General features: G+C 35.7%; 2 protein-coding genes across 2 annotated transcripts; both read right to left on the minus strand.

Moving 5' to 3' along the window:
- Positions 1 to 790: 790 nt before the first annotated feature.
- Positions 791 to 1872, minus strand: LOC143438833 (olfactory receptor 8G50-like). Its single transcript, XM_076924517.1, has one exon. The coding sequence runs from the start codon at positions 1862 to 1864 to the stop codon at positions 878 to 880; it is 987 nt and encodes a 328-aa protein (XP_076780632.1). The 5' UTR covers positions 1865 to 1872; the 3' UTR covers positions 791 to 877.
- Positions 1873 to 15787: 13915 nt separating this feature from the next.
- Positions 15788 to 23203, minus strand: LOC143438834 (olfactory receptor 8G50-like). The gene is made up of 2 exons (XM_076924518.1): positions 23081 to 23203; positions 15788 to 17114 (listed from the first exon to the last, which is right to left on the minus strand). Exon 2 carries the CDS (start codon positions 16948 to 16950, stop codon positions 16024 to 16026), a length of 927 nt encoding a protein of 308 aa, XP_076780633.1. The 5' UTR covers positions 16951 to 17114; positions 23081 to 23203; the 3' UTR covers positions 15788 to 16023.
- Between the last annotated feature and the right edge of the window lie 2781 nt (positions 23204 to 25984).

Below are 25984 nucleotides of genomic sequence, written 5' to 3' on the forward strand. Positions count from 1 at the left end.
TGCAGGTCTCCTTTTCTGACCCTTCATCTCCTTTGGGATTGATCATAATTTTCAGAGTGACACCAACCACTAGTAGGGAAAACAATTTTATAATTTTATCCTTTGTTCCCATATGAATAAACAATACAAGGTACAGTGAGAGAATAAGATTCTAAGTCTGGCACTGATAAAGGCAAGCAGGAAAAGTAGTGTAACTCTCCATGAGGAAGCAATATGATAATGGATTGTAGGGAAGTGAGTAGGAGTCAAAGAGCAGTGCTAGGAATGTTGAACAGATAACCACAGTACTGCACAGTATATCTATTCCTCTTTATCATTGCCATTGAGACATTAAGTTAATCACCTTGTGTGTAGGACTGAAACAGAATCTATCTGTTGATCCATTGCCACTATTTGTAGTTCTAGATACTGTTAAAAAAAAATCAGAGTTAAGCATTGATTATTTCAATTGCTTAACTTACATAAGGAAGAATGATATTTTTGAATAACTTGCAAATTAATCAAAAAAGACATCTGTAAATTTTGAGACAACAAAAGGATAAAGAAGACATTTTATTCCAAGCTTAATATTCTGAGGCTTGCCTAATAGAGCAGTGTTCATATATGTAAGTACAACCAACCATACGAAGGTGTTAAAGTATATTTGGGGGTGGGGATATAGGTGACTATCTATGAGTGATATGAGTGAACACAGGTTTTACCAGAGAATAACATTTCTCCATGGATAGGAATCTGAGAATCCTTTCCTACTGTTCTATTCTTTTTTTAAATAAAAATTTACGTCTAATAATCTCATATTTAGTATTATCAAGTGCTGTTTATGGAGCATATTCTTCCACACACTGCAGTAATTGCCAAGAAAATCTTTTCTTTGAGGTTATATCGTTTGTAGTAACTTTTTTAGGGCAACTTTGACATCTTTGTTTCTCAGGCTGTAGATCATGGGATTCAACATAGGCACAACAATGGTATAAAACACAGATGACACTTTTCCTTGGTCCATGGAGCTGACTGAAGATGGCTGTAGGTACATGAATGCTGTAGAACCAAAGAAGACAGCAACAGCCATGATGTGGGAGCTGCAGGTGCTGAAGGCCTTGACTCTGCCCCCAGAGGATTGAATGTACAGGATGCTGACAATGATGAAGATGTAAGAGCTAACAATGATAACGGCTGGTACAATAATATTAAATGTACTTAAGGAGAGTGCTAATACTTCGTTGATAAATGTACTAGAGCAAGAGAGCTCAAGTAATGGGAAAAGATCACAAAAGTAGTGGTTAATTTTATTAGCCTTACAGAAAAACATTCTTAGCAGGAATACAATGTGAGCTGTAGCAACAACTAAGCCAACACCATATACCACAGCTACCATCAACAAACAGACTTGATAGGACATGGTTACATTGTAAAGCAAAGGGTTAGATATAGCCACATAACGGTCATATGCCACTGCAGCCAACATGTAACATTCTGCAACAACAAAAGCACAGAAGAAATAGAACTGAGCTATGCATTCTGGATATGGGATGACATTCTTCTCTGTCACAAAGTTCAACAGCATTTTTGGAATAATGACAGTGGACTGACAGCAGTCAATAAAGGACAGACTGCTGAGTAAATAATACATGGGTGTGTGTAGCTGAAAACTAATCAGAATCAAGATGATCATACCTAGGTTTCCAACAACTGTAAATGAATAGACTGCTAGGAAGATAAAGAATAGAGGCAGTTGGAGCTCTGGATTCTCTGTTAAACCAGCGAGGATGAACTCAGCCACTGAGGTCTGATTTACTTCTTCCATGGTCTTCTGGAAAGTATATGTAAAAGAAAAGTATGAAGAAGAAAAAATTTGATTTTCCATTCTCCTATCACTCAATGAATTTTGAAAGAATTCAAATATTTTCAGATTATCTGCAATCATTTGCCATCCTCTTTTTCATTTGATCAGTCAGAGGTTTTGCAGTCCTGGAGAAAGGACATATGCAAATATAATCATGCATATGTTACATACTTGTGACCTTAATGTAAAAATTGTTTTTATTGGTTCCCACTTGCTTCCATGTTTCAGTTTGCTTCGAATCATTCTAGGACCTTAATTGAGTGCTTCAATAATTTCTCATGACTTGTTTATCCCACGTCTCTTTCAGTATAAATTTTTTTGGATGTAATAAAGTAAAAATTTCCACAAAAGATTTATAGTCATAATTTCAGTTGATAGTGAAGATTTGAAGATTTTACACTAAAATAATGTATAGGAAAATTGTCTTCCACTTCCATTTAACTCTAGATAATGTGTGGGGAAATTAGACACACACACACAAAAGTGAACAAAATAAGCCAGTAGATTAGAAATCAAGAAATTAAAACATCTACTAGTACATAAATATAATTGATCATATATTAGAAATCCAAAATTGGCTAAAGAGAACTATTAAATATAATTAGTATATCTAGGTATCATAAGAACAAAGATATCACAGCATAGATGTAAAGGTGTTGAAGATTCTGAAATCATCAACAAACCCAAGAGATATTGTGGAGTTCTCTTTTGACCATTGTTTTCATTTGATTCAGCAGTTGTAGTTGCCTGTTCCACACAAAGCAGAGCTGTACCCATTCTGTACCAATTATTCTAAACCATAAGGAAAAGCTTCATAATGACTATAGGTGGATACTGTTAACTTGGGTTCCTGTAAAGCAGTTCCTTATCTGGTAATACCAGACTTTGTGTTTTCTTAACTAGGTTTATTTAAAGAAGATATCATTTCTATTTTAATGCTTCTCTCAAATACACCTCTACTATGAAAGCTGAAGACCACATATTGTGACAAAATGTGCTTTTCAAAATGGAAATTTGGGAAACTTAGCACCTACTACAACATATTGAAGAAGCAGAACCATTCTTTATGGGAGCTTAGGTTATCTGACTGTTTCATCAATGTTACTAAGAATGAGTTAGGTACCACAGGTGTGGGAGCCTAACACATGGCTTACTTTGGTTCCTTCTTTACAACTGTCTTTTGAATTCCTTTTGCCCTTCAGCCTTCTACCATATCAGTATGTAGAAAAAGGGACTTTTTTTGGTATGGGCTTTTGGTCTTGATCTTCTCAGCCTTCAGAAAATTATGACAAGATACATATAGTTCTGATCACTCACTGTATATTAACTTCCTGTGCTATTATGTCACATCAAAAAGATTAGACCAAGACACATCTTTTTACTTCTCTGAGTCTGTTTATTACTAATGCTGTTTTAATTATGTTTCTTGTCCTTCACAAAGCCAGCCCTATAAATATTAGTCTCCATCACAGAAGCTGTATTATATGTTTCTCAATTATGTTACATCAATGCTTGTGAGCTTTGACCAATTTCATGTCATTAACTTTTTCTGCAGCCCAGTTCTAACATTCTTAATTCTGTTCAGCTCTTCTTGTGTCACCTAAATGTTTGTATGCCTTTGTTCTTCTTCCTGGAGCCTTTCTCAAAACTTGCTTTGCATTACATCTCTTAGCTTCCCTTTGTCATTTGCTACTTAAATATTAATGAATGCTAAGTCCAATATGGCCTTGGTAGGGACAAAATGACATGGTTCCTGGCCCTGGGACAGGGCCTACAAAGCATAGGCCTCCATGAGTATCAATGGTTGCTGTGAGTGTCATGCTTGTTTATGTAATAATGTACATATTTTCATGTTTCTCCTTAAAGGAATGTAATTCCGGTCAATATCAATGTTTAGAGACAGCACAAGTCTAAGAGGTAAAGGTGTGGCTAATGTCTTAGCAAAATGGTAAATGCTGGGACCTTCAGGACAGCCCTTAAAGATGTGGAAAAGAACTCTGAAAACATGAGTTCAAAAATACATAATTTCTCAACTATGTAAAATATAAGAATACAATACAAATAAGTTCATGAATCTAATACAACAAAAGCAGCTGTACTGTTATCCAAGTTGTCAGAAAGTTACTAAGGAAAGAGATAAAGAAATTTAAGAAGTGGTGATCACAGGAGATCCCATCCAGCTAAGATTTTGTTTATGCTTACAAAGGCAGACAGATTCCTAAGTACAAAATCATCCTGGGAGAGAGAGAATTTAGGTCCATTCCCAGGCATGTTAGTAGTGGCAGTTTCAGGTTAGTTTCTGCTTAACAAAGCAGACAGATTTGTCAGGGTTTTTGTTGCTGTTGTTGTTGTTGTTGTTGTTGTTGTTGTTATTTGTTTGGTTTTTTTTGGTTTTTGGTTTTTTTTTTTTTGCAATGTTAGAGAAAGAGAGAGAGAGAGAGAGAGAGAGAGAGAGAGAGAGAGAGCTTGCTTGCTTGCTTGTCTCCTAAGAATCAACAGGTTGGGGTAATGAGATGCTGATTTATGGGAAGATCAAAAGGGAACCTAAAGCACATGAGTGGATTGACATGTAAATAAAAAACTGGGCTCTTGTTTTGCAAGGAATGAGCTATCCAGAAAGGTTTTTTGTTGTTGTTTGGTTTTTTCTTTCCGGGTTTTGTTTTGTTTTTTCAAGGGAAAACTGCTTTGAGAACTGTCTGGAGCAGAGAGAGAGAGAAAAAAAAGAGAGAGACAGAGAGACAGAGACAGAGACAGAGAGGATCCAGACTGGAGAGCTCGGGAAAAGGCAGAATAGAGAGAAAGTAATCTGGAAAGCTTTCTCCAGCAGAACATAGGTCATTGACTTGTACCCATGGTTTGACCTCCAGTCATTTGTTTTGCTGCTCCCAGACATCCCTTCCTCTAACCCTTCTCCAAGTGGAGTCTGGTCCTTAGTAAATGAATCATAAGCAAAATAACAAAAAAAGTGTAGCAACAAAGAACTTTTTTCTGACCAATAAATTCAGATTCAAAATTCCACATGTATTTAACATATATGATTTCATTTGTTTAGACCTTGAAACTGGTCCTCCTACCAGTAGTACTAGCAATATCATCAAAATATGTATCACCCCCAAACTTTGCTTGTAGGAATTTGTGTCTCTGGCTTGTCTGATTTTTTTTTTTTTTTGGTAAAAATATTTGATATAATACTTACCACCAAATAGTTTGAGTTACATAATCCCATATTTTAAACTTTCAGCATGATACTACATGGAATATATTCATGAAGATACAAAGATTTAGAACTGATTCACTGGAAATACTGGAGGCTATAAGTTCATTGAACATGTGTATTATGTATCTTCTCCCGATGTCTCACAACAATTATTATATTTTCCAGCTCATTGAGATAATTCTTCTCAATGTATATTCTCCAGATAATTCATATAAGTGAATCTGTACAGTATTTTTCCTATTTCCTGGCTTATTTGTGGCAGTAAAGTGTCCTGAAGTTTAGTTTATATTTTTTTCAATCAGTGTAATTTTATGTATAAGGAAAAAATTAGTGAAGATTCAAAACAATCTAATATACATTTATAATTTTTGTATCATATGCTACTTACTACTAACTAATATAAGAAATGGATGAAACTGCTAAAGTAACCAGTTTTTAACAGATTATTTATTATATAATACAGTTACAAATTATAGGTGAAAATAGAGAATAGTATCTCATAGTTATATGAATACAAAATTTATCTAATTTTCCTGTCAGTTATTAATGTGTTATTTTTTAGCTCTGTATGTGTAATTTTGTCTTCAGAATAGCATTATAGCATTACTTTGGATAATACCAAGTAAGAGATTGCTATCTCATTTATTAGAAATAGTTTTTTTATGTTCTGATAATAATGATTCATAAAGATATTGTTAGGCTGTCAAGATGGATCAGTATTAAAGTGAATTAAAGATGATAAGCATATAGAATAGAAAAATAAGAAATATATATAACCTGTTCTTCAGAATTACACAGTCTAGAAGGGCGGAAGAAGAGAAACAAGTTTGGTATTTATAAATATAGGGAACACCACAGCTACTATAATCCTCTTCCTGACAGAGGTGATGGTATCAACAAAGGTATTTTAGAGGAGCTTAAGAAATAAAACTGCCTTTCTTTTTGGCCCAAGTATCACATGACATGATTGTTCCAGGAAACTATGTCTAATTTTCATACTCATAAGTTGTAATTTTCTTTAAGTTTTACCGTTATCTCTTTAACTTATTAAACATAAATTTTGTTGTTCTACTTAAAAGTAAGGTTTGTGTTTTATTCAATAATTTTTAAAAATAAATTATAATTTTTTTAAAATCTAAAAAGCAATACAATAAAAAGCAATATTAGTCTTGCAAATAAGCACCATTTAAAAACACAAGCAAAAATTAAATTATTTTTAATTTAAAACAATTTTTAAATTCAGGAAGATTTGAGCATATTCTTCTTCTTCCCCAACTCTTTTGAGATCCTCTCTCCCTCTTTACCCACCCAACCTAAGTTCTTTCGGAATAGACCAAAAAATTCCAATACAACTACAAAGTCCCCCAAAACTAAGAAAGGAAAAGAAAAGAAAAGAAAAGAAAAGAAAAGAGAAAAGAACTTTACTTCCCAATAAAACTACCATACTGTAACCAAATAAAAGCAAAATCGCAAAGAAAAAAAAAAAAAAACGGTAAAGTTCAAATATGTTGGTCACTTACTGCTGATCATGAGATCTACCCTGGAGTAGTTTGTATGCCCAGTGTCAGTCTATTGGAGAAAACTGACATTTGCTCTCCCAGCAAGAGTAAGTGACAGTTCAGTTAAGCTTTACCATAACAACTAGGTTTCACTCATTCATTTTTGAAATACAACAAAGTAAAGCAGAGAAGATAAAACAAAAAAGCAAATGTTTTTTGATGTTGAACAAGATAAAACTACAGACAAGAAAACGTCCAAAAGAACCAGGACCACACTTAGAAAGCCTATAAAATACAAAAACTAAAAGTCATAATATATACACAGAAGAGCTGGCATATTTTATGTTCATTTAATGCTTCCTATTTTTAGAGTCAGCAGTTGCCTAACTTTATATTTATTAGATAAATATATAAATTATTTAAATTATTATATTATATAAATAAACATAAAAATTATTTATTTATATTTTTGTTCCACATTAAATTACATTTGTAGTAATTAACATGTCTTAAATATATGAATTAAAAATTATTCAACTAGCTAAGTTAACTAACTAACTGTGAAACCTTCCTACTGCCTGAATTTAAATTAGCATTCACAGAAGTGTTTGTTGTGATTTATATAGTAAGGACTGGGAGAATGCTTAGGAGAGCTGTGGAAAACAAGCAGTCCAGTTCTTAACTGGATTCAATAGGCTTGACAACAAAGTAATGAGGAAAATGACAAGACTACATCCATAGAAGAACTACAGGAAAATTTCTGGTATGCTGCTGCAAAGAAATGTCTGGCCAATTCAAGGTACAGAAGCAAGCATTAGTTGCGGGCTTAAGTAGAATAACAGAAGCTTCTTCCATGCTCATTGTGATGGGGAATGTGGCAGCAGGCAAACTTACAGGCACACAGGCTATTGTGTCATTGAGGCAGTAGCTGAGACCTACAACCTGATCTGCAATAGGATAAAAGTACTGAGACTAAGGCTGGCATTTCTGCAATGATACGACCTCATCAACAAGGACAAACATATTCCAAAAATCCTGTCACAACTCCTAATCCTTACAAATAGTCTGCCAACTGGTATCCAAATATTCTAATCCATCATTTTATGGGGGCCATTCATATTCAACTAATTACAGCTATCTAATCCCAACTGCTTAGTCGTAAACAAATGCACATTTGAGGAACATGATGTTGTAGGTTTATATACATACATACATACATACATACATAAACACACACATATTATATATACATGTGATATATATAAAACGTGTGTGTGTGGTGTGTGTATGTATGTATGTAATGAAAATTAAAGAAAATAATTTGAGAGAAGTTGCAAGAGAGATATAGAGAAGTTATAGAAAAGGAGAAATGGGACGTTTGAAATGATATGAATACAGATATGAATTTTATGTATAAAATTACCCAAAACAATTTTAAACTGAAATAAATATTACCTATATTATCAACTGTATTTTTAAAAGGATGTGAGATTATGGAATGAAAATGGGTTTTGAGAGATAAAAATATGTCACATATGTCTGTTAACAAGGAAATGTAGAAAAAAGTAGGAAAGACTAAGATTTTATGAGCTAAGGACTTGAGTCTGAACATACCTCTCCTTCACAGATGGCTCTATGTTGGTTGCTTATCTTCTCCTTTACCCTAGAAGAGAAAATGGCCTTGAACAGGTGAGGAACAGAGTACATTAAATTATCTATTGTGATACTATACTATAAAGTTAGTTCTCAAAATCATTTGTTATTCTACACAGTTGGTTAATATAAACATTTTATATGCTGGCCACAGAAACAAGAGATTGGTTATAAAAAGAATAGCAAGTGTTATTTCCCTATAGAGTCTCATCCCTCAAAGGTTCATCTCTGGAGAAATCAATAATCAGAATTACTCTATATTCTCCAGTGGTTCTCAAGTGTTTATAGTATCCTGGTAATAAGATTTCTAGTTCTTTTTAAATTATCATAAATATAGATTAGAAGCACAACAATATTCCTGAAATCTAAAAGATATACACTAAAGGGATTTTCTAAAAAAATATTTCCTTCAAAAAAAATTAAAAATCGGGGTAAACAACAAAAAGATTTGAACTTTGTAACTCATTGACATATACCAAATGGACTTAGATATTATGAGGGTACAAAATCATTTTACTAGGTAAACTTTAACCAAGAATTGAATAAGAGCAGCTTTCTCCCCACTGAAGTTATAATAACTTAGATATTTTAAACAACACAGAAAACGTGCCAAGTAAGACTAACAAGGAAAAACTAGGAGAGGAGAGGTGGAGAATGGGGTCCAGTTAAGGCAGATGCCATCAAGAGCTATTGAGTCATACTGGGGGAAAAAAACTGATTCTATCAAAAGACAAGTAAAATGCGTTCACTCCTTCCTGCTTTTTTTTAACGCTGTATTTTATTCTCCTCCAGGTCCACCCTCCAACTGTTCCACATCCCATACCTCCTCTCCTCATCCCTGACTCCAAGAGGATGTCCTCACCCCTCCTACTCCACCAGACTTCTAAACTCCCTGGTCCTCCAGTCTCTGGAGGGTTAGGTACATCTTCTCCGACTGAACCCAGTCCTGGCAGTCCTCTCTTGTATATGTGTTGGGGCCTTATATCAGCTGGTGTGTGCTGCCTACTTGGTGGTCCAGTGTTTGAGAGATCTTGGGGGTCCAGGTTAATTGAGACTGCTGGTCCTCCTACATTCCTCCTCAATTTCTTCCAGCCTTTTCCTAATTCAACCACATGGGTCAGCAGCTTCTGTCCATTGGTTGGGTGCAAATATCTGTATCTGACTCAGTTGTTTGTTGGGTCTTTCAGAGGGCAGTCATCATAGGACCCTTTTTATGAGTGCTCCATAGCCTCAGTAATAGGGTCAGGCCTTGGGGCCTCCCCATGAGCTGGATCCCACATTGGGCTTGTTGTTGTACTTTCTTTTCCTCAGGCTCTTCTTCAATTCCATCTCTGCAGTTCAGACATAAACTATTATGGGTCAGAGTTTTGACTGTGGAATAGCAACTCCATCCCTCACTCAATCCTGTCTTTTTGCTGGAGGTGGGCTCTTCATGTTCTCTATCCCCATTTTAGGGTGTTTCATCTAGGCTTCCTCCCTTTGAGTCCTGAGAGTCTCTTACCTCAGTTCTCTGGTACATTCTGGAGGGTCCTCCCAACCTCCTCAGGATTTCCTGCTTCCATTCTTTCCATTCTGAAGCCCTTTGGGCTTCTGTCCTTTACCCCCATCCAATATCAGATCATGTTCCCCTCTCGGCCCCCTTTTATATAATATTTAATTGTAATGTATATTTAATAGTTATTTAAATATATGTAGAAATCAAAACACTTGATATGACAATGCTGCTGGACAAAAATAGACTAACAAACCCTCGGTCTTTGCCCCAAGGGACCTTTTGAATAGTTTGGTCATGATGGTTCAAGTGACTCCCAAGTTTATATAGATTGACAGGGAGGCACTCAGCCTTTGAGGATGAGACCCCATTCCTGAAGTCCCTATACACTTAACACACAAGACTCAGATGATCTGATCTAGATGAAACCTGAAGTGCCGGTTATACATTAGTGATCACACAAAGGTGACTAATTGAACTGAAGACCCACTTTTCTAGATGGAAATCACGCCTCATAATGGAAACCTAGCCCACTTTGTGGGGCTGGTGCTGTCAAGTACCTTTGAAAATAGATAATTTATATAGCTACATGTTATCAAATATTAAATTTTAATTCTTGCTAGACATGGAACTTAATTTGTTTTACAAGATAATTGTGCATATTCCTAAAGAATGACTTTTCAAATTGTAAACTATGAGAGCTTTGTAAGATAATTCCTAAGCACTGTTGTGCCAGAAATTTCCCTGCCCAATCTATTTGCAACGGGAGATCTATGATTTGACAGGAAAAAGGAGGCAGAGCTAAGGGTGGCAGAGAGACAGAGAGGGAGAGAGAAGCATGGGGAGAGAGGAGAAAGGCAAAATGTCTTCAGATGTGGACCTGTGTGGCATGAAGTAAATAGGTAGATATGAAATCTAAACATTGGGGTAATTTTAACCTTTAAATTGTTTGGGCATTTTGTGTATTGCATATTTGCTGATATAAGTATCTTTTTGAATAATCTTAATCTTTAGAGTTTTACTTGACTGGGTTACTGATAGGTGGGTCCACTGACATCTGGGTGGTTATGGCTGTGAAAGAGCTAGCACCTCCAGCACAAAAACCATGTCCAGAATGATAGTTTTTTAAGTTAGGACAAATGACAATGTTCTTTTAATTGATGATGTTGGGCTGGGTATTAGGTCTATCTTGTTCCTTACAATTACAAAATAGTAATAGCCATGCTCAATATATATTTTAAGGAAACTTTTTTTTTTTAATTCTAACAGAAAGAGTGAAATCTGGAAGAAATTTTCTCCACAGAGTTTAATTGTAGTGGAAGGCCTATGATTGGACAGAAAAGGAGGAGGCAGAGCTGGAGGTGGCAGAGAGACAGAGAGGCAAAGAGACCCAGAAGAGGGAAGAAGGCAAAAATGGCTGTGCATGTGGACTGGCATGGCATCAAGTAAATAAGATGATATGAAATCTAAAGGTTAGGAATATTGGGATAACTTTCAAATCTTTGTGGGCATATTGTGATTTGAGTATGTCCTTATTTATACATCCATTTAAGCATTCAGAGTCTATTTCTACTGGATACTGGGTATTGTGATAACATGGATGATGGTCATTGTCTAGGTTTTTTGTTATTCCAAATGAATTTGCAAATTGCTCTTTCTATGTTTATAAAGAATTGATTTGGAATTTTGATGGGATTGAATTGAATCTATATATTGTTTTTGGCAAGATGGCCATTTTTACTAAACTAATCCTGCCAATCCAGGAGCATAGGAGATCTTTCCGTCTTCTGAGATCTTCTGTTTCTTTCTGCAGAGACTTGAAGTTCTTGTCATACAGATTTTTACTTGCTTGGTTAGATTCACTCCAAGGTATTTTATATTATTTGTAACTATTGTGAGGGGTGTCATTTCCCTAATTTCCTTCTCAGCGTGTTTATCCTTTGAATAAAGGAAGACTACTGATTTGTTTAAGTTGATTGTCTATCCAGCCACTCTGCTGAAGTTGTTTATCAGGTTTAGGAGTTCTCTGGTGGAAATTTTAGGGTCACTCAAGTATACTATCATATCATCTACAAATAGTGAAATTTTGACTTCTTCCTTTCCTGTTTGTATCCCTTTGATCTTAGTGGGATTGCTTCCAGTTTCTCTTCTTTTAGTTTAATGTTGGCTACTGGCTTGCTGTATATTGCTTTTACTATGTTTAGGTATGGACCTTGAATTCCTGATCTTTCCAAGACTTTTAACATGAAGGGATGTTGAATTTTGTCAAATGCTTTCTCAGCATCTAGTGAGTGGATCATGTGTTTTTTTTTCCTTTGAGTTTTTTTTTTTTTTTTTTTTTTTTTTTTTTTTTTTTTTTTTGTAGTGGATTACATTAATGGATATCCAAATATTGAACCATCCCTGCATTCCTGGGATAAAGCCTACTTGATCATGATGGATGATTGCTTTGATGTGTTTTTTAATTCAGTATTCGAGAATTTTATTAAGTATTTTTGCATCAATATTCATAAGAGAGATTGGTCTGTAGTTCTCTTTCTTTTTTGAGTCTTTGTGAGGTTTAGGTATGAGCATAATTGTACCTTCATAAAATGAATTGGGAATTGGTCCTTCTGGTTCTATTCTGTGGAATAGTTTGAAGAGAATTGGTATTAGGTCTTCCTGGAAGGTCTGATAGAATTCTGCACTAAAACCATCTGGCCCCGGACTTTTTTTGGTGGGGAGGCTTTTAATGACTGCTTCTATTTCTTTAGGGGTTATGCGGCTGTTTAGATGCTTTATCTGCTCCTGTTTTAATATTGGTACTTGGTATCTGTCTAGAAAATTGTCCATTTCATCCAGATTTTAAATTTTTGTTGAGTATAGGCCTTTGTAGTAGGATCTGATGATTCTTTTATCAGTTTCTGTTGTTATGTCTCCCTTTTCAGTTCTGATTTTATTAATTTGAGTACTGTCTCTGCACCCTTTGGTTAGTCTGGCTAAGGGTTTGTCTATCTTGTTGATTTTCTCAAAGAACCAGCTCCTGGTTTCGTTGAGATTTTGTATAGTTCTTTCTGTTTCAACTTGATTGATTTCAGCCCTGAGTTTGATTATTTCCTGCCGTCTATTCCTCTTGGGTATATTAGCTTCTTTTTGTTCTAACGCTTTCAGGTGTGCTGTCAAGTTGTTAGTGTATGCTCTTTCCAGTTTCTTTTTGTGGGCACTTAGAGCTATGAGTTTTCCTCTTAGTACTGCTTTCGTGGAGTCCCACATTGTTCAGTTTCCATGTGTATGTGGGCATTCCGTTGTTTTTGTCCACATTAAAGATGAGTCCTAGTCCATGGTGGTCTGATAGAGTACAAGGGATTATTTCAATTTTTTGTATCTGTTGAGAGCTGTTTTGTGACTAATTATATGGTCTATTTTGGAGAAGGTACCATGAGGGGCTGAGAAAAAGGTATATTCTTTTGTTTCAGGATGAAATGTTCTATAGATGTCAGTTAAGTCCAATTGGTTCATAACTTCTGTTAGTTTCATTGTGTCTTGGTTTAGTTTCTGTTTCCATGATCTTTCCATTGCTGAGACAGGGGTGTTGAAATCTCCCACTATTATTGTGTGAGGTGCAATATATGCTTTAGGCTTTAGTAAAGTTTCTTTTATGTATATGGGTGCCCTTGCATTTGGGGCATAGATGTTCAGAATTGCGAGTTCCTCTTGGTACATTTTTCCTTTGATGAATATGAAGTGTTCTTCTTTATCTTTTTTGATTACTTTTGGTTGAAAATCAATTTTATTTGATATTAGAATCGCTACTCCAGCTTGTTTCTTGGGACCAGTTGCTTGGAAGTTTGTTTTCCATCTTTTTACTCTGAGGTAGTGTCTGTCTTTGTCACAGCGGTGTGTTTCCTGTATGCAGCAAAATTCTGTGTCACGTTTATGTATCTAATCTGATAGTCTATGTCTTTCTATTGGAGAATTAAGTCCATTGATATTAATAGATATTAAGGAAAACTGAATGTTGTTTCCTGTTATTTTTGTTATTGGCAGTGGAGATATGTTGGTGTAACTATCTTCTTTTAGGGTTGTTGGAAGTTTACTTTCTTGATTTTTCTTGGTTGTAGTTTCCCTCCTTGTGTTGGAGTTTTCCACCAATTATCCTTTGAAGTGATGGATTTGGCCTAAAATATTGTGTAAATTTGATTTTGTCATGAAATATTTTGGTTTCTCCATCAATATTGATTGAGAGTTTTGCTGAGTATAGTAGTCTGGGCTGGCATTCGTGTCCTCTTAGGGTCTATATGATATCAGTCCAGGATCTTCTGGCTTTTATACTCTCTGGTGAGAAGTCTGGTGTAATTCTTATAGGTCTGCCTTTATATGTTACTTTACCTTTTTCCCTTACTGCTTTTAGTGTTTTTTCTTTGTTTTGTACATTTGATGTTTTGATTATTATGTGGCAGGAGGTATTTCTTTTCTGGTCTAAACTATTTGGAGTTCTGTAGGCTTATATATTTATGGGCATCTCTTTTCTGTAGGTTAGAAAAGTTTTCCTCTATAATTTTGTTGAAGATATTTACTGGTCCTTTAAGTTGGGAGTCTTCCCCCTCATTAATACCTATTATCCTTAGGTTTGGCTTTCTCATTGTGTCTTGGATTTCCTGTATGTTTTGGGTTATTAGCTTTTTGCATTTTGCATTTTCTTTGACAGTTGTGTCAATGTTTTCCATGGTATCTTCTGCACATGAGATTCTCTCTTCTATCTCTTGTATTCTGTTGGTGATACTTGTGTCTATGACTCCTGATCTTTTTTCCTAGGTTTTCTATCTCCAGGGTAGTCTCCCTTTGTGATTTCTTTATTGTTTCTACTTCCATTTATAGATCCTGGATTTTTTTTTTAATTCCTTCTCCTGTTTGGTTGTGTTTTCTTGCAATTCCTTAAAGGATTTTTGTGTTTCCTCTTTAAGGGCTTCTATCTGTCTACCTGTGTTCTTAAATTCTTTGAGAGTGTTATTTATGTCCTTCTTAAAGTCCTCTATCATCATCATGAGAAGTTATTTTAATTCTGAATCCTGTTTTTCTGGTGTGATGGGGTGTTCAGGGCTTGCTATGTTGGGGGAACTGGTTTCTGATAATGCCATGTAACTTTGGATTCTGTTGCTTATGTTCTTGCGCTTGCCTTTCGCCATCTGGTTAACTCTAGTGATACCTGTACTCGCTGTCTCTGACTGAAGACTCCCTTTCCAGTTATCTTGCTTCTGTCTGATCTCCTTGGGTTCCTGATGTCTCTGTGATTTTCTCCAGCTGCTCTGAGTACAGTGGTACCTCTAGGATGACTCAGGATATGGTGTCTCCTAGGTAGCCGACCAGCTAGGTGTCTGCTGTTCTGGGTGCAGTGTCTCCTCTAGGATGTCTCAGGATAAAGTGTCTATTGCTCTAAGGGCAGTGGCTCCTCTAGGATGTCTTGGGATATGTTGTCTGTTGCTCTGAGTTTGGTTGTTTCTCTGCCTCTCTGGGTTCAGTTGTACCTCTGCTGCTCTGGGTTCAGTGGACCTTCTAGGATGTCTTGGGAGGAATCTAGTGTCCACACAGGAGCAGACCAGGTGGGGGTCTGCCCAGGCCTCAGATTCAGGAGAGGGGTGGAAGGGGAGTGCTATTCCGCAGGGGCGGGCTTTGGCTGTCTTCTGGAATCTGAGCTCTCCCCACACCCAGCTATGGGCTTAGGGCAGTGTGTGGATCTTCTTACCTACTGCTCTGGGTTCTCTGGACCCTCTAGAATGTCTCGGGAGAAATCTGGTGTCCACAGGAGCAAACCGGTCAGCGGTCTGCACCAGGCCTCAGATCCAGGAGAGGGGCCGAAGGGGAGTGCTACTGCTCTAGGTTCAGTGAACCCTCTAGGATAGCATTGTTTATTTCAATTGCTTCACTTACACAAGAAAGAAAAATATTTTTGAATAATTTGCATATTAATCAAAAAAGACATCTGTAAACATTGAGATGATGAAAGAATACAGAAGACATTTTATTCCAAACTTAATATTCTGAGGCTTGCCTAATAGAACAGTGTTCATATATGTAAGTACAACCAACCAGACAAAGGTGTTAAAGTATATTTGGGGGTGGGGATATAGGTGACTATTTGTAAGTGAAGACAGGTTTTACCAGAAAATAACATTACTCCATGGATAGGAATCTGAGAATCCTTTCCTACTTTGGTACATTTTTCCTAAATAAAAATGTACAACTAATAATATCATATCTAATGTTATCAAATACTGTTTATAGAGCATATTCTTCCACACACTGCAGTAATTGCCAAGAAAATCTATTGTTTTCTCTGAGGTTATATCTTTTGTAGTAACTTTTTAAGGGCAACTTTGACATCTTTATTTCTTAGGCTGTAAATCATGGGATTCAACATAGGCACAACAATGGTATAAAACACAGATGACACTTTTCCTTGGTCCATGGAGCTGACTGAAGATGGCTGTAGGTACATGAATGCTGTAGAACCAAAGAAGACAGCAACAGCCACGATGTGGGAGCTGCAGGTACTGAAGGCCTTGACTCTGCCCCCAGAGGACTGAATGTGCAGGATGCTGACAATGATGAAGATGTAAGAACTAACAATGATAACGGCTGGTACAATAATATTAAATGCACTTAAGGAGAGTGCTAATACTTCATTGATAAATGTACTAGAGCAAGAGAGCTCAAGTAATGGGAAAAGATCACAAAAGTAGTGGTTAATTTTATTAGCCTTACAGAAAAACACTCTTAGCAGAAATATAGTGTGAGCTGTAGCACTGATTAAAGCAACACCAAACACCACAGCTACCATCAATAAACAGACTTGATAGGACATGTTTACATAGTAAAGCAAAGGGTTAGATATAGCCACATAACGGTCATATGCCATTGCAGCTAACATGTGACATTCTGCAACAACAAAAGCACAGAAGAAATAGAACTGAGCTATGCATTCTGGATATGGAATGACATTCTTCTCTGTCACAAAGTTCAACAGCATTTTTGGAATAATGACAGTGGACTGACAGCAGTCAATAAAGGACAGACTGCTGAGTAAATAATACATGGGTGTATGTAACTGAAAACTAAACAGAATCAAGATGATCATACCTAGGTTTCCAACAACTGTAAATGAATAGACTGCTAGGAAGATAAGGAATAGAGGCAGTTGGAGCTCTGGATTTTCTGTTAAACCAGCGAGGATGAACTCAGCCACTGAGGTCTGATTTACTTCTTCCATGGTCTTCTGGAAAGTATATGTAAAAGAAAAGTATCAAGAAGAAAAAATTTGATTTTCCATTCTCCTATCACTCAATGAATTTTGAAAGAATTCAAATATTTTCAGATTATCTGCAGTCATTTGCCATCCTCATTTTCATTTGATCAGTCAGAGGTTTTGCAGTCCTGGAGAAAGGACATATGCAAATATAATCATTCATATGTTACATACTTGTGACCTTAATGTAAAAATTGTTTTTATTGGTTCCCACTTGCTTCCATGTTTCAGTTTGCTTCAAATCATTCTAGGACCTTAATTGAGTGCTTCAATAATTTCTCATGACTTGTTTATCCCATGTCTCTTTCAGTATAAAATTTTTTAAATGTAATAAAGTAAAAATTTCCACAAAAGATTTATAGTCATAATTTCAGTTGATAGTGAAGATTTGAAGATTTTATACTAAAATAATGTATAGGAAAATTGTCTTCCACTTCCATTTAACTCTAGATAATGTGTGGGGAAATTAGACACACACACAAAAGTGAAAAAAGCCAGTAGATTAGAAATCAAGAAATTAAAACATCTACTAGTACATAAATATAATTGATCATATATTAGAAATCCAAAATTGGCTAAAGAGAACTATTAAATATAATTAGTATATCTAGGTATGATAAGAACAAGGAAATCACAGCATAGATGTGAAGGTGTTGAAGATTCAGAAATCATCAACAAACCCAAGAGATATTGTGGAGTTCTCTTTTGACCATTGTTTTCATTTGATTCAGCAGTTGTAGTTGCCTGTTCCACACAAAGCAGAGCTGTACTCATTCTGCACCAATTATTCTAAACCATAAGGAAAAGCTTCATAATGACTATACGTGGATACTGTTAACTTGGTTCCTGTAAAGCAGTTCCTTATCTGGTAAGAACAGACTTTGTGTTTTCCTAACTAGGTTTATTTAAAGAAGATATCATTTCTATTTTAATGCTTCTCTCAAATACACCTCTACTATGAAAGCTGAAGACCACATACTGTGACAAAATGTGCTTTTCAAAATGGAAATTTGGGAAACTTAGCACCTACTACAACATATTGAAGAAGCTGAACCATTCTTTATGGGAGCTTAGGTTATCTGACTGTTTCATCAATGTTACTAAGAATGAGTTAGGTACCACAGGTGTGGGAGCCTAACACATGGCTTACTTAGGTTCTTTCTTTACAACTGTCTTTTGAATTCCTTTTGCCCTTCAGCCTTCTACCATATCAGTATGTAGAAAAAGGGACTTTATTTGGTATGGGCTTTTGGTCTTGACCTTCTCAGCCTTCAGAAAATTATGACAAGATACATATAGTTCTGATCACTCACTGTATATTAACTTCCTGTGCTATTATGTCACATCAAAAAGATTAGACCAGGACACATCTTTCTACTTCTCTGAGTCTGTTTATTACTAATGCTGTTTTAATTATGTTTCGTGTCCTTCAAAAAGCCAGCCCTATAAATATTAGTCTCCATCACAGAAGCTGTATTATATGTTTCTCAATTATGTTACATCAATGCTTGTGAGCTTTGACCAATTTCATGTCATTAACTTTTTCTGCAGCCCAGTTCTAACATTTTTAATTCTGTTCAGCTCTTCTTGTGTCACCTAAATGTTTGTATGCCTTTGTTCTTCTTCCTGGAGCCTTTCTCAAAACTTGCTTTGCATTACATCTCTTAGCTTCCCTTTGTCATTTGCTACTTAAATATTAATGAATGCTAAGTCCAACATGGCCTTGGTAGGGACAAAATGACATGGTTCCTGGCCCTGGGACAAGGCCTACAAAGCATAGGCCTCCATGAGTATCAATGGTTGCTGTGAGTGTCATGCTTGTTTATGTAATAATGTACATATTTTCATGCTTCTCCTTAAAGGAATGTAATTCTGGTCAATATCAGTGTTTAGAGACAGCACAAGTCTAAGAGGTAAAGGTGTGGCTAATGTCTTAGCAAAATGTTAAATGCTGGGACCTTCAGGACAGCCCTTAAAGATATGGAACAGAACTCTTAAAATGTGAATTCAAAAAATAAATAATTTCTTAACTCTGTAAAATATAAGAATGCAATACAAATAAGTTCATGAATCTAATAGAACAAAAACAGCTGTACTGTAATCCAAGTTGTCAGAAAGTTACTAAGGAAAGAGATAAAAAAAAAAAATTTAGGAAGTGGTGATCACAGGAGATCGAATCCAGCTAAGATTTTTGTTTATGCTTACAAAGGCAGACAGATTCCTGAGTTCAAAAAACAGCCTTGGACAGAGGGAATTTATTTCCAGGCCCAGTTGTTGTATAAGTGGTACGTTCAGGTTAGGGTCCTACCCAGCTATTTTACAGTCTGTGCTTAACAAAGGCAGACAAATCTGTGAGTTCTTTGGCAATGTTTAAAAAAAAAATGTGTGTGCTTGCTGTCTCCTAAGAATCAAGAGGTTCTGGTAATGGATTCATTAAAAAGGGAATTTAGAAAAAAGGAGGGTGGGTGATTTGCAAGGAATGAACTATCCAGAAAGGTTTTTTTAAAATATCAAGGGAGAACGGCTTTGAGAACGCTGTGGAACAGAACAGACACACATACACACACACAAACACACACTCAAAGAGAGAGAGAGAGAGAGAGAGAGAGAGAGAGAGAGAGAGAGAGAGAGAGAGAGAATGGGGGAGAGCTGTCTAAAGAACTTCAGAAAAAGCAGAACAGAAAGAACTCTGTAAAACTATCTTGAGCTGAATATAGGTCATCAGCTTGTACCCATGGTTTGACATCATGTCCTTTGTTTCGCTGCTCCCAGACACCCTTTCCTCAAAATCCTTCTCCAATTGGAGGCTGGTCCTTAGTAAATCAATCATAAACAAAATAACAAAAAAGTTTAATGAAAAAGAATTGGTTTTTTTTTCTTACCAATAAATCCAGATTCAAGAATCCACATATATTTAACATAAATAAATTTATTTGTTTAGACATTGAAAATGATCCTCTTATCAGCAGTACTAGCAATATAATCAAAATATTTATCACCCTCCCAAGTTTGCTTGTAACAATTTGTGTCTCTTGCTAATCTTGGTTTTTGGAACAAATATTTGATATATTTACCATCAAATTGTTTGAGTTATATAATCCCATATTTTAAACTTTCAGCATGACACTACATGGAATATATTCATGAAGATACAAAGATGAAGAATTGATTTACTGGAAACACTACAGACTATGAATTCATTGAACATGTATATTATGTATCTTCTCCTGATGTTTCACAACAATTATTTATTCTCCAGCTCATTGAGATAATTCTTCTCAACAAATATTCTCCAGACAATTTATATAAGTGCATCTGTGCAGACTTTTTCCTATTATGTCTTGCCTATCACAGTAAAGTGTCCTGCAGATCAGTTAATATTTTTTCAATCAGTGTAATTTCTCTTATAGGGAAAAAATACCTAAAATAAAATATGAATGAGATCGCTGAAGTAACCAGTTTTTAATAGATCATTTGTTACATGGTATAGTGACAAAATATAGATGAAAATAGAGAAAAACATGAATTCAAAAACTATCTAATTTTCATGTCAGGTTTTAATGTGTTTTTTTTTTTTAGTTCTGTATGTGTAATTTTGTCTTCAGAACAGTGTTATAGCAGTACTTTGGGTAATATCAAGTAAGAAATTGCTATGACATTTATTAGAAATAGTATGTTTATTTTCTGATAATGATTCATAAAGATATTGTTAGGCTGTTAAGATGGACATTTTAAAGTGTTAAGAATATAGGAGAGAAAAATAAGGAATACAATATAATTTGCTCCTTTGAATTCTACAGGGTAGATGGGCATAGGAAGAAAAACATGTTTAGTATTTATATGTACTGAAGACCGCAACCACTATGACGCTCTTCCTGACTGAGGGGATGGTATCAACAAAAGTATTCAAGAGAATCATATGCATAAAACTTCCTTTCTTTTTGGCCAAAGTTCCATATGACATGATTATTTCAAGAAAGTACATTAAATTGTCATAGCTATAAGTTGTAATTGTTTTTAAGTTTTACTCATATCTCCTTAACTTGTTAAACATAAATTTGTTGTTCTACTTAAAAGTAAGGTCTGTGTTTTTGTTCAATAATTTTTAAAACATTATATTTTTTTGTAAAATCTAAAAAACAATACAATAAAAAGCAATATTAGTCTTGCAAATAAGCACCATTTAAAAACTCAAACAAAAATTAAAGTATTTTTATTATTTAAAACAATTTTCAAATTCAAAAAGATTTGAGCATATTCCTCTCCTTCCCCAAATCTTTTGAGATCCTCTCTCTCTCTCCTTACCCACATAACCTAAGTTCTTTGGAATAGACCAAAAAACCCAATACAACTACAAAGTCCCCCAAAAAACAAGAAAAGAAAAGAGGAAAAAAGCATACCTACTAATAAAACTACTATACTGTAACCAAATAAAAACTAAACCACAAAAAATGGTGTCATTCACATAAGTTGGTCACTTACTGCTGATCATGAGATCTATCCTGGAGTTTATATACCCAGTGTCACTTTATAAAAAAAAAAAAACAAAAAAAAAAAAAACAAAAACAAAAAAAAAAAAAAAAAACAACAACAAAAAAAAAAAATTTTACTTCTCCCAGCAAGAGTACATGACAGTTCAGTTAAACTTTACCATACTGACTAGGTTTCATTCATTTATTTTATCTTTTAAATACAACTAAGTCAAACAGAGACAATAAAACAAAAAGTACAAGACTGATGTAGAACAATACAGAACAACAGAGAAAAAAGGTCCAAGAGAAGAAAGAATCAGGATCACAGTTAGGAATCCTATAAAACACTAAGCTAAAAGTCATAATATATACACAGAAGAGCTGGTATATTTTATGTTCATTTAATCCTTCCTATGTTTAGCGTCAGCAACTACTTAACTTTGTATTTATTATTTTTTTCACATTAAGTTACATTTGTAGTAATTAACAGCATGTCTTAAATATATGAATTAAAAATTATTCAACAAGCTAAGTTAACTAACTAACTGTGAAACCTTCCTACTGCCTGAATTTAAATTAGCATTCACAGAAGTGTTTGTTGTGATTTATATAGTAAGGACTGGGAGAATGCTTAGGGGAGCTGTGGAAATCAAGCAGTCTAGGTCTTAATTGGATTCAATAGACTTGACATATTGTCAAGTAATGGGGTAAATGACGATACCATACCCATAGAAGAAGAAAATTTCTGGAACATTTCTGTGAAAAAATGCCTGGCCAATTCAAGTTACTGATGCAAGCATTGAGTTGGGGACTTGATTAGAGTTACAGAGACTTACTTCATGTTCATTATGATAGGGAATGTTGGAGCAGGCAGGTATACAGGCAACCATGCTCTTGTGTCATGGGTGTGGTAGCTGAAACCTACAACCTGATCTGCAATATGATAAAAAGTAGTGAGACTATGGCTGGCATTTGCTTTGGAAGTCACAAAACCCATCCTCAATGATACAACCCCACCAACAAGGCCACACTTCTTCCAAAAAATGTTATAACTCCTAATCCTTACAAATAGTCTGCCAACTGGTATTCAAATATTCTAATATATGAGTTTATAGGGGCCAGTCTTACTCAAATAATGGCAGCTATCCAATCCCAACTGGTTAGTTCAAACAAATGTACATATGAGCAACACTGAGAGGACACATGATGTTCTTGGTGTATATACATACATGCATAACATACATTACATACATACATAAAAATACACACATATAGATGCAATATATACTATATATGCATGCGTATGTAGCAATAGTTAAAGAAGTAAATAATTTGAGAAAAGTTGGGAGAGAGATTTAAAGAAGTTATAGAGAAGGAGAGATGGAATGTTTGAAATGAGGTAAATACAGAGTACTCATGTATGAAATTCCCCAAAACAATTTTAAGTTGGAACAAATCTTAACTCTATTATCAAATTGTATTTTAAAAAGAATGTGAAGACTGTGGAATGAAAATGGGTCTTGAGAGATAATATATGTCACATATGTCTATTAACAAGGGAGTGTAGAAGGAAGTAGGAAAGACTAAGATTTTATGAGCTAAGGACTTGTATCTGAACATACCTCTCCTTCACAGACGGCTCGATGTTGGTTGCTTATCTTCTCCTTTACCCTAGAAGAGAAAATGGCCTTGAACAGGTGAGGAACAGAGTACACTGAATTATCTATTGAGATACTATACTTTAAAGTTAGTTCTCAAAATCATTTGTTATTCTACACAGTTGGTTAATATAAACACTTTATATGCTGGCCACAGAAACAAGAGATTGGTTATAAAAAGAATAGCAAGTGTTATTTCCCTATAGAGTCTCATCCCTCAAAGGTTCATCTCTGGAGAAATCAATAATCAGAATTACTCTATATTCTCCAGTGGTTCTCAAGTGTTTATAATAGCCTGGTAATAAGATTTCTAGTTCTTTATAAAATATATATATATATCATAAATGTATGTTAGAAGCACTACAATATTCCTGAAACCTAAAAGATATACATTAAAGGGATTTTTAAAAAATATTTCTTTCAAAAAATTAAAAATCAGTGTAAACAACTAAAAGATCTGAACTTTGTAACTTTCATTGTCATGTACCAAATGGACTTAGATATTATGAGGGTACAAAATCATTTTACTAGTTAAATTTTACCCAAGAATTGAATAAAAGCATCTTTCTCCCCCTCCAACATTATAATAACTTAGGTAGTTTAAACAATTCAGAAAAAGTGGCAAGTAAGACAAATAAGGAAAAACTAGGAGAGGAGAGGTGGAGAATGGGGGTGGCAGTCAAGGCGGATGCCAAAAGCTACTAGAGCTACTTACTAGAGAAACTTATTTCATCAAAAGAGGAGTGAGATGTGTTCACTGTTTCCTGCTTTCAGTTTTTTTAATAACTCCAGATTTTATCTGCCCCCATCCACCCTTTGACTATTCCACATCCAATACCTCCTCCCATCCCTTGTCTCCAAGAAGATGCTCCAATGCCCCCCACTGGACCAGACCTCTAAACTCCCTGGGGCCTCCAGTCTCTTGGGGGTTAGGTGCACCTTCTCTACCTGAACCCAGACCTGGCAGTCCTCTGCTGTATATGTGTTGGAGACCTCATATCAGCTGGTGTATGCTGCCTGGTTGGTGATCCAGTGTTTTAGAAATCTTGGAGTCCAGGTAAGTTGAGACTGCTGGTCCTCCTACAGGGTCGCCCACCTCCTCAGCTTCCTGCAACTTTTCACTAATTCGGCTTTTTGTGAGTGCTCTATAGCCTCACTAATAGTGTCAGGCCTTGGGCTTTCCCTTGATCTGGATCTCACTGTAGGCCTGTCTGTGGAGCTTCTTTTTCTCAGGCTATTCGTCATTTCCATCCCTGCAGTTCTATCAGACAGTGACAAGTATGGGTCAGAGTTTTGACTATGAGATAGCAACCCCATTCCTCACTTGATGCCCTGTCTTTCTGCTGGAATTGGGCTCTACAAGTTTCCTCTCCCCACTGTAGGACATTTCATCCAGGGTCCCACCCTTTGAGTCCTGAGAGTCTTTCACCTCGAAGTTTCCTGGTACATCCTGGAGTGTTCCCCCAACTTCGTACCTCCCGAAGTTCCCTGTTCCATTCTTTCTCCTGGCTATTAGGGCTTCAGTCCTTTTACCTCATCCAATACCAGACCAGGTTCCCCACACCCCTGTCCACTTTCCCTCCTAGGTACCTCCCTCCCTCCTTGTGGTTGCTTTCTTCTTTCTGCCAAGTGCAACTGAGGCATCCTGGCTTGGCCAAGCCCTTCAGCTTGTTGATCTTTATGAATTCTGTGAACTGTAAATTGGGAATTCTGTACTTTTTTTTGGCTAATATCCACTTATTAGTGAACATACTCATTATTACACTTATTATTGAGTATATATCAAACCTTTTGGGTATGAGTTGCCTCACTCGGGATATTTTCTAGTTCTATCCATTTGCCTGCAACACTTAGGATATCCTCATTTTTAAGAGCTGAGTAGTATTTCACTGTGTAAATGAACCATATTTTCTGTATCCATTCTTCTCTTGTGGGGCATCTGTGTTGTTTCCAGCTTCTGGGTATCACAAATAAGGCTGCTATAAACAGAAGAGCACATGCCCCTGTGGCCGGGTGGGGCATCTTTTGGATATATTCCCAAGAGTGGTATTTCTGGTGGTCTTCAGTCAGATTTATTTCCAATTCTCTGAGGAACCTCCAGATTGATTTCCAGACTGCTTGTACAAGTTTGCAATCCCACCAGCAATGAAAGAGTGTTACTTTTCTCCACATCCTTGCCAACATGTGCTGTTGCTTGAGGTTTTGATCTTAGCTATTCTGATTGGTATAAAGTGGAATCTCAATGTTCTTTTGATTTGCATTTCTCTGATCACTAAGGACTTTGAACATTTCTTTAGGTCTTTCTCAGCCATACAAGACTCCTCTGTTATGAATTCTTGGTTAGTTCTGTGTTCCATTTTTTGATTAGGTTGTTTGGGTTTTGGGTGGTTAGCTTCTTGAATTCTTTATATATTTTTGGATATTAGCCCTGTATCAGATGTGGGGTTAGTGGAAAATTTTTCCCAATCTGTAGGTTGCCAATTTGTCTTATTGACTATGTCCTTTGCCTTACAGAAGCTTTCCAATTTCTCGAGGTCCCATTTATCAATTTTTGATCTTAGAGCATGAGCCATTGGAGTTCTGCTTAGGAAATTTCCCCCTGTGACAATGAGTTCAAGGCTCTTTCCCACCATATCTCTATTAGATTGAGTGTATCTGGTTTTATCTTAAAGTCCTAGGTCCACTTGGATTTGAGCTTTGTGTAGGGTGTCAAATATGAGTCTATTTAACATTTTCTACATACAGACAGCCAGTTAAACCAACACCATTTATTGAAGATGTTTTCTTCTTTTCCATTGTATATTTTTGGTGTTTTTTTCCAAAGACCAAGTGTGCATAAGTGTGTGGTTTTATTTCTGGGTCTTCAAT

The sequence above is a fragment of the Arvicanthis niloticus genome, chromosome 26, assembly GCF_011762505.2.
Source record: "Arvicanthis niloticus isolate mArvNil1 chromosome 26, mArvNil1.pat.X, whole genome shotgun sequence".
Lineage (NCBI taxonomy): Eukaryota > Metazoa > Chordata > Mammalia > Rodentia > Muridae > Arvicanthis > Arvicanthis niloticus.

Excerpts from the sequence above, each read along its gene's own strand:
- LOC143438833 (XM_076924517.1), bottom strand. The coding sequence starts at position 1,864 with ATGGAAAATCAAATTTTTTCTTCTTCATACTTTTCTTTTACATATACT.
- LOC143438834 (XM_076924518.1), bottom strand. The coding sequence starts at position 16,950 with ATGGAAGAAGTAAATCAGACCTCAGTGGCTGAGTTCATCCTCGCTGGT.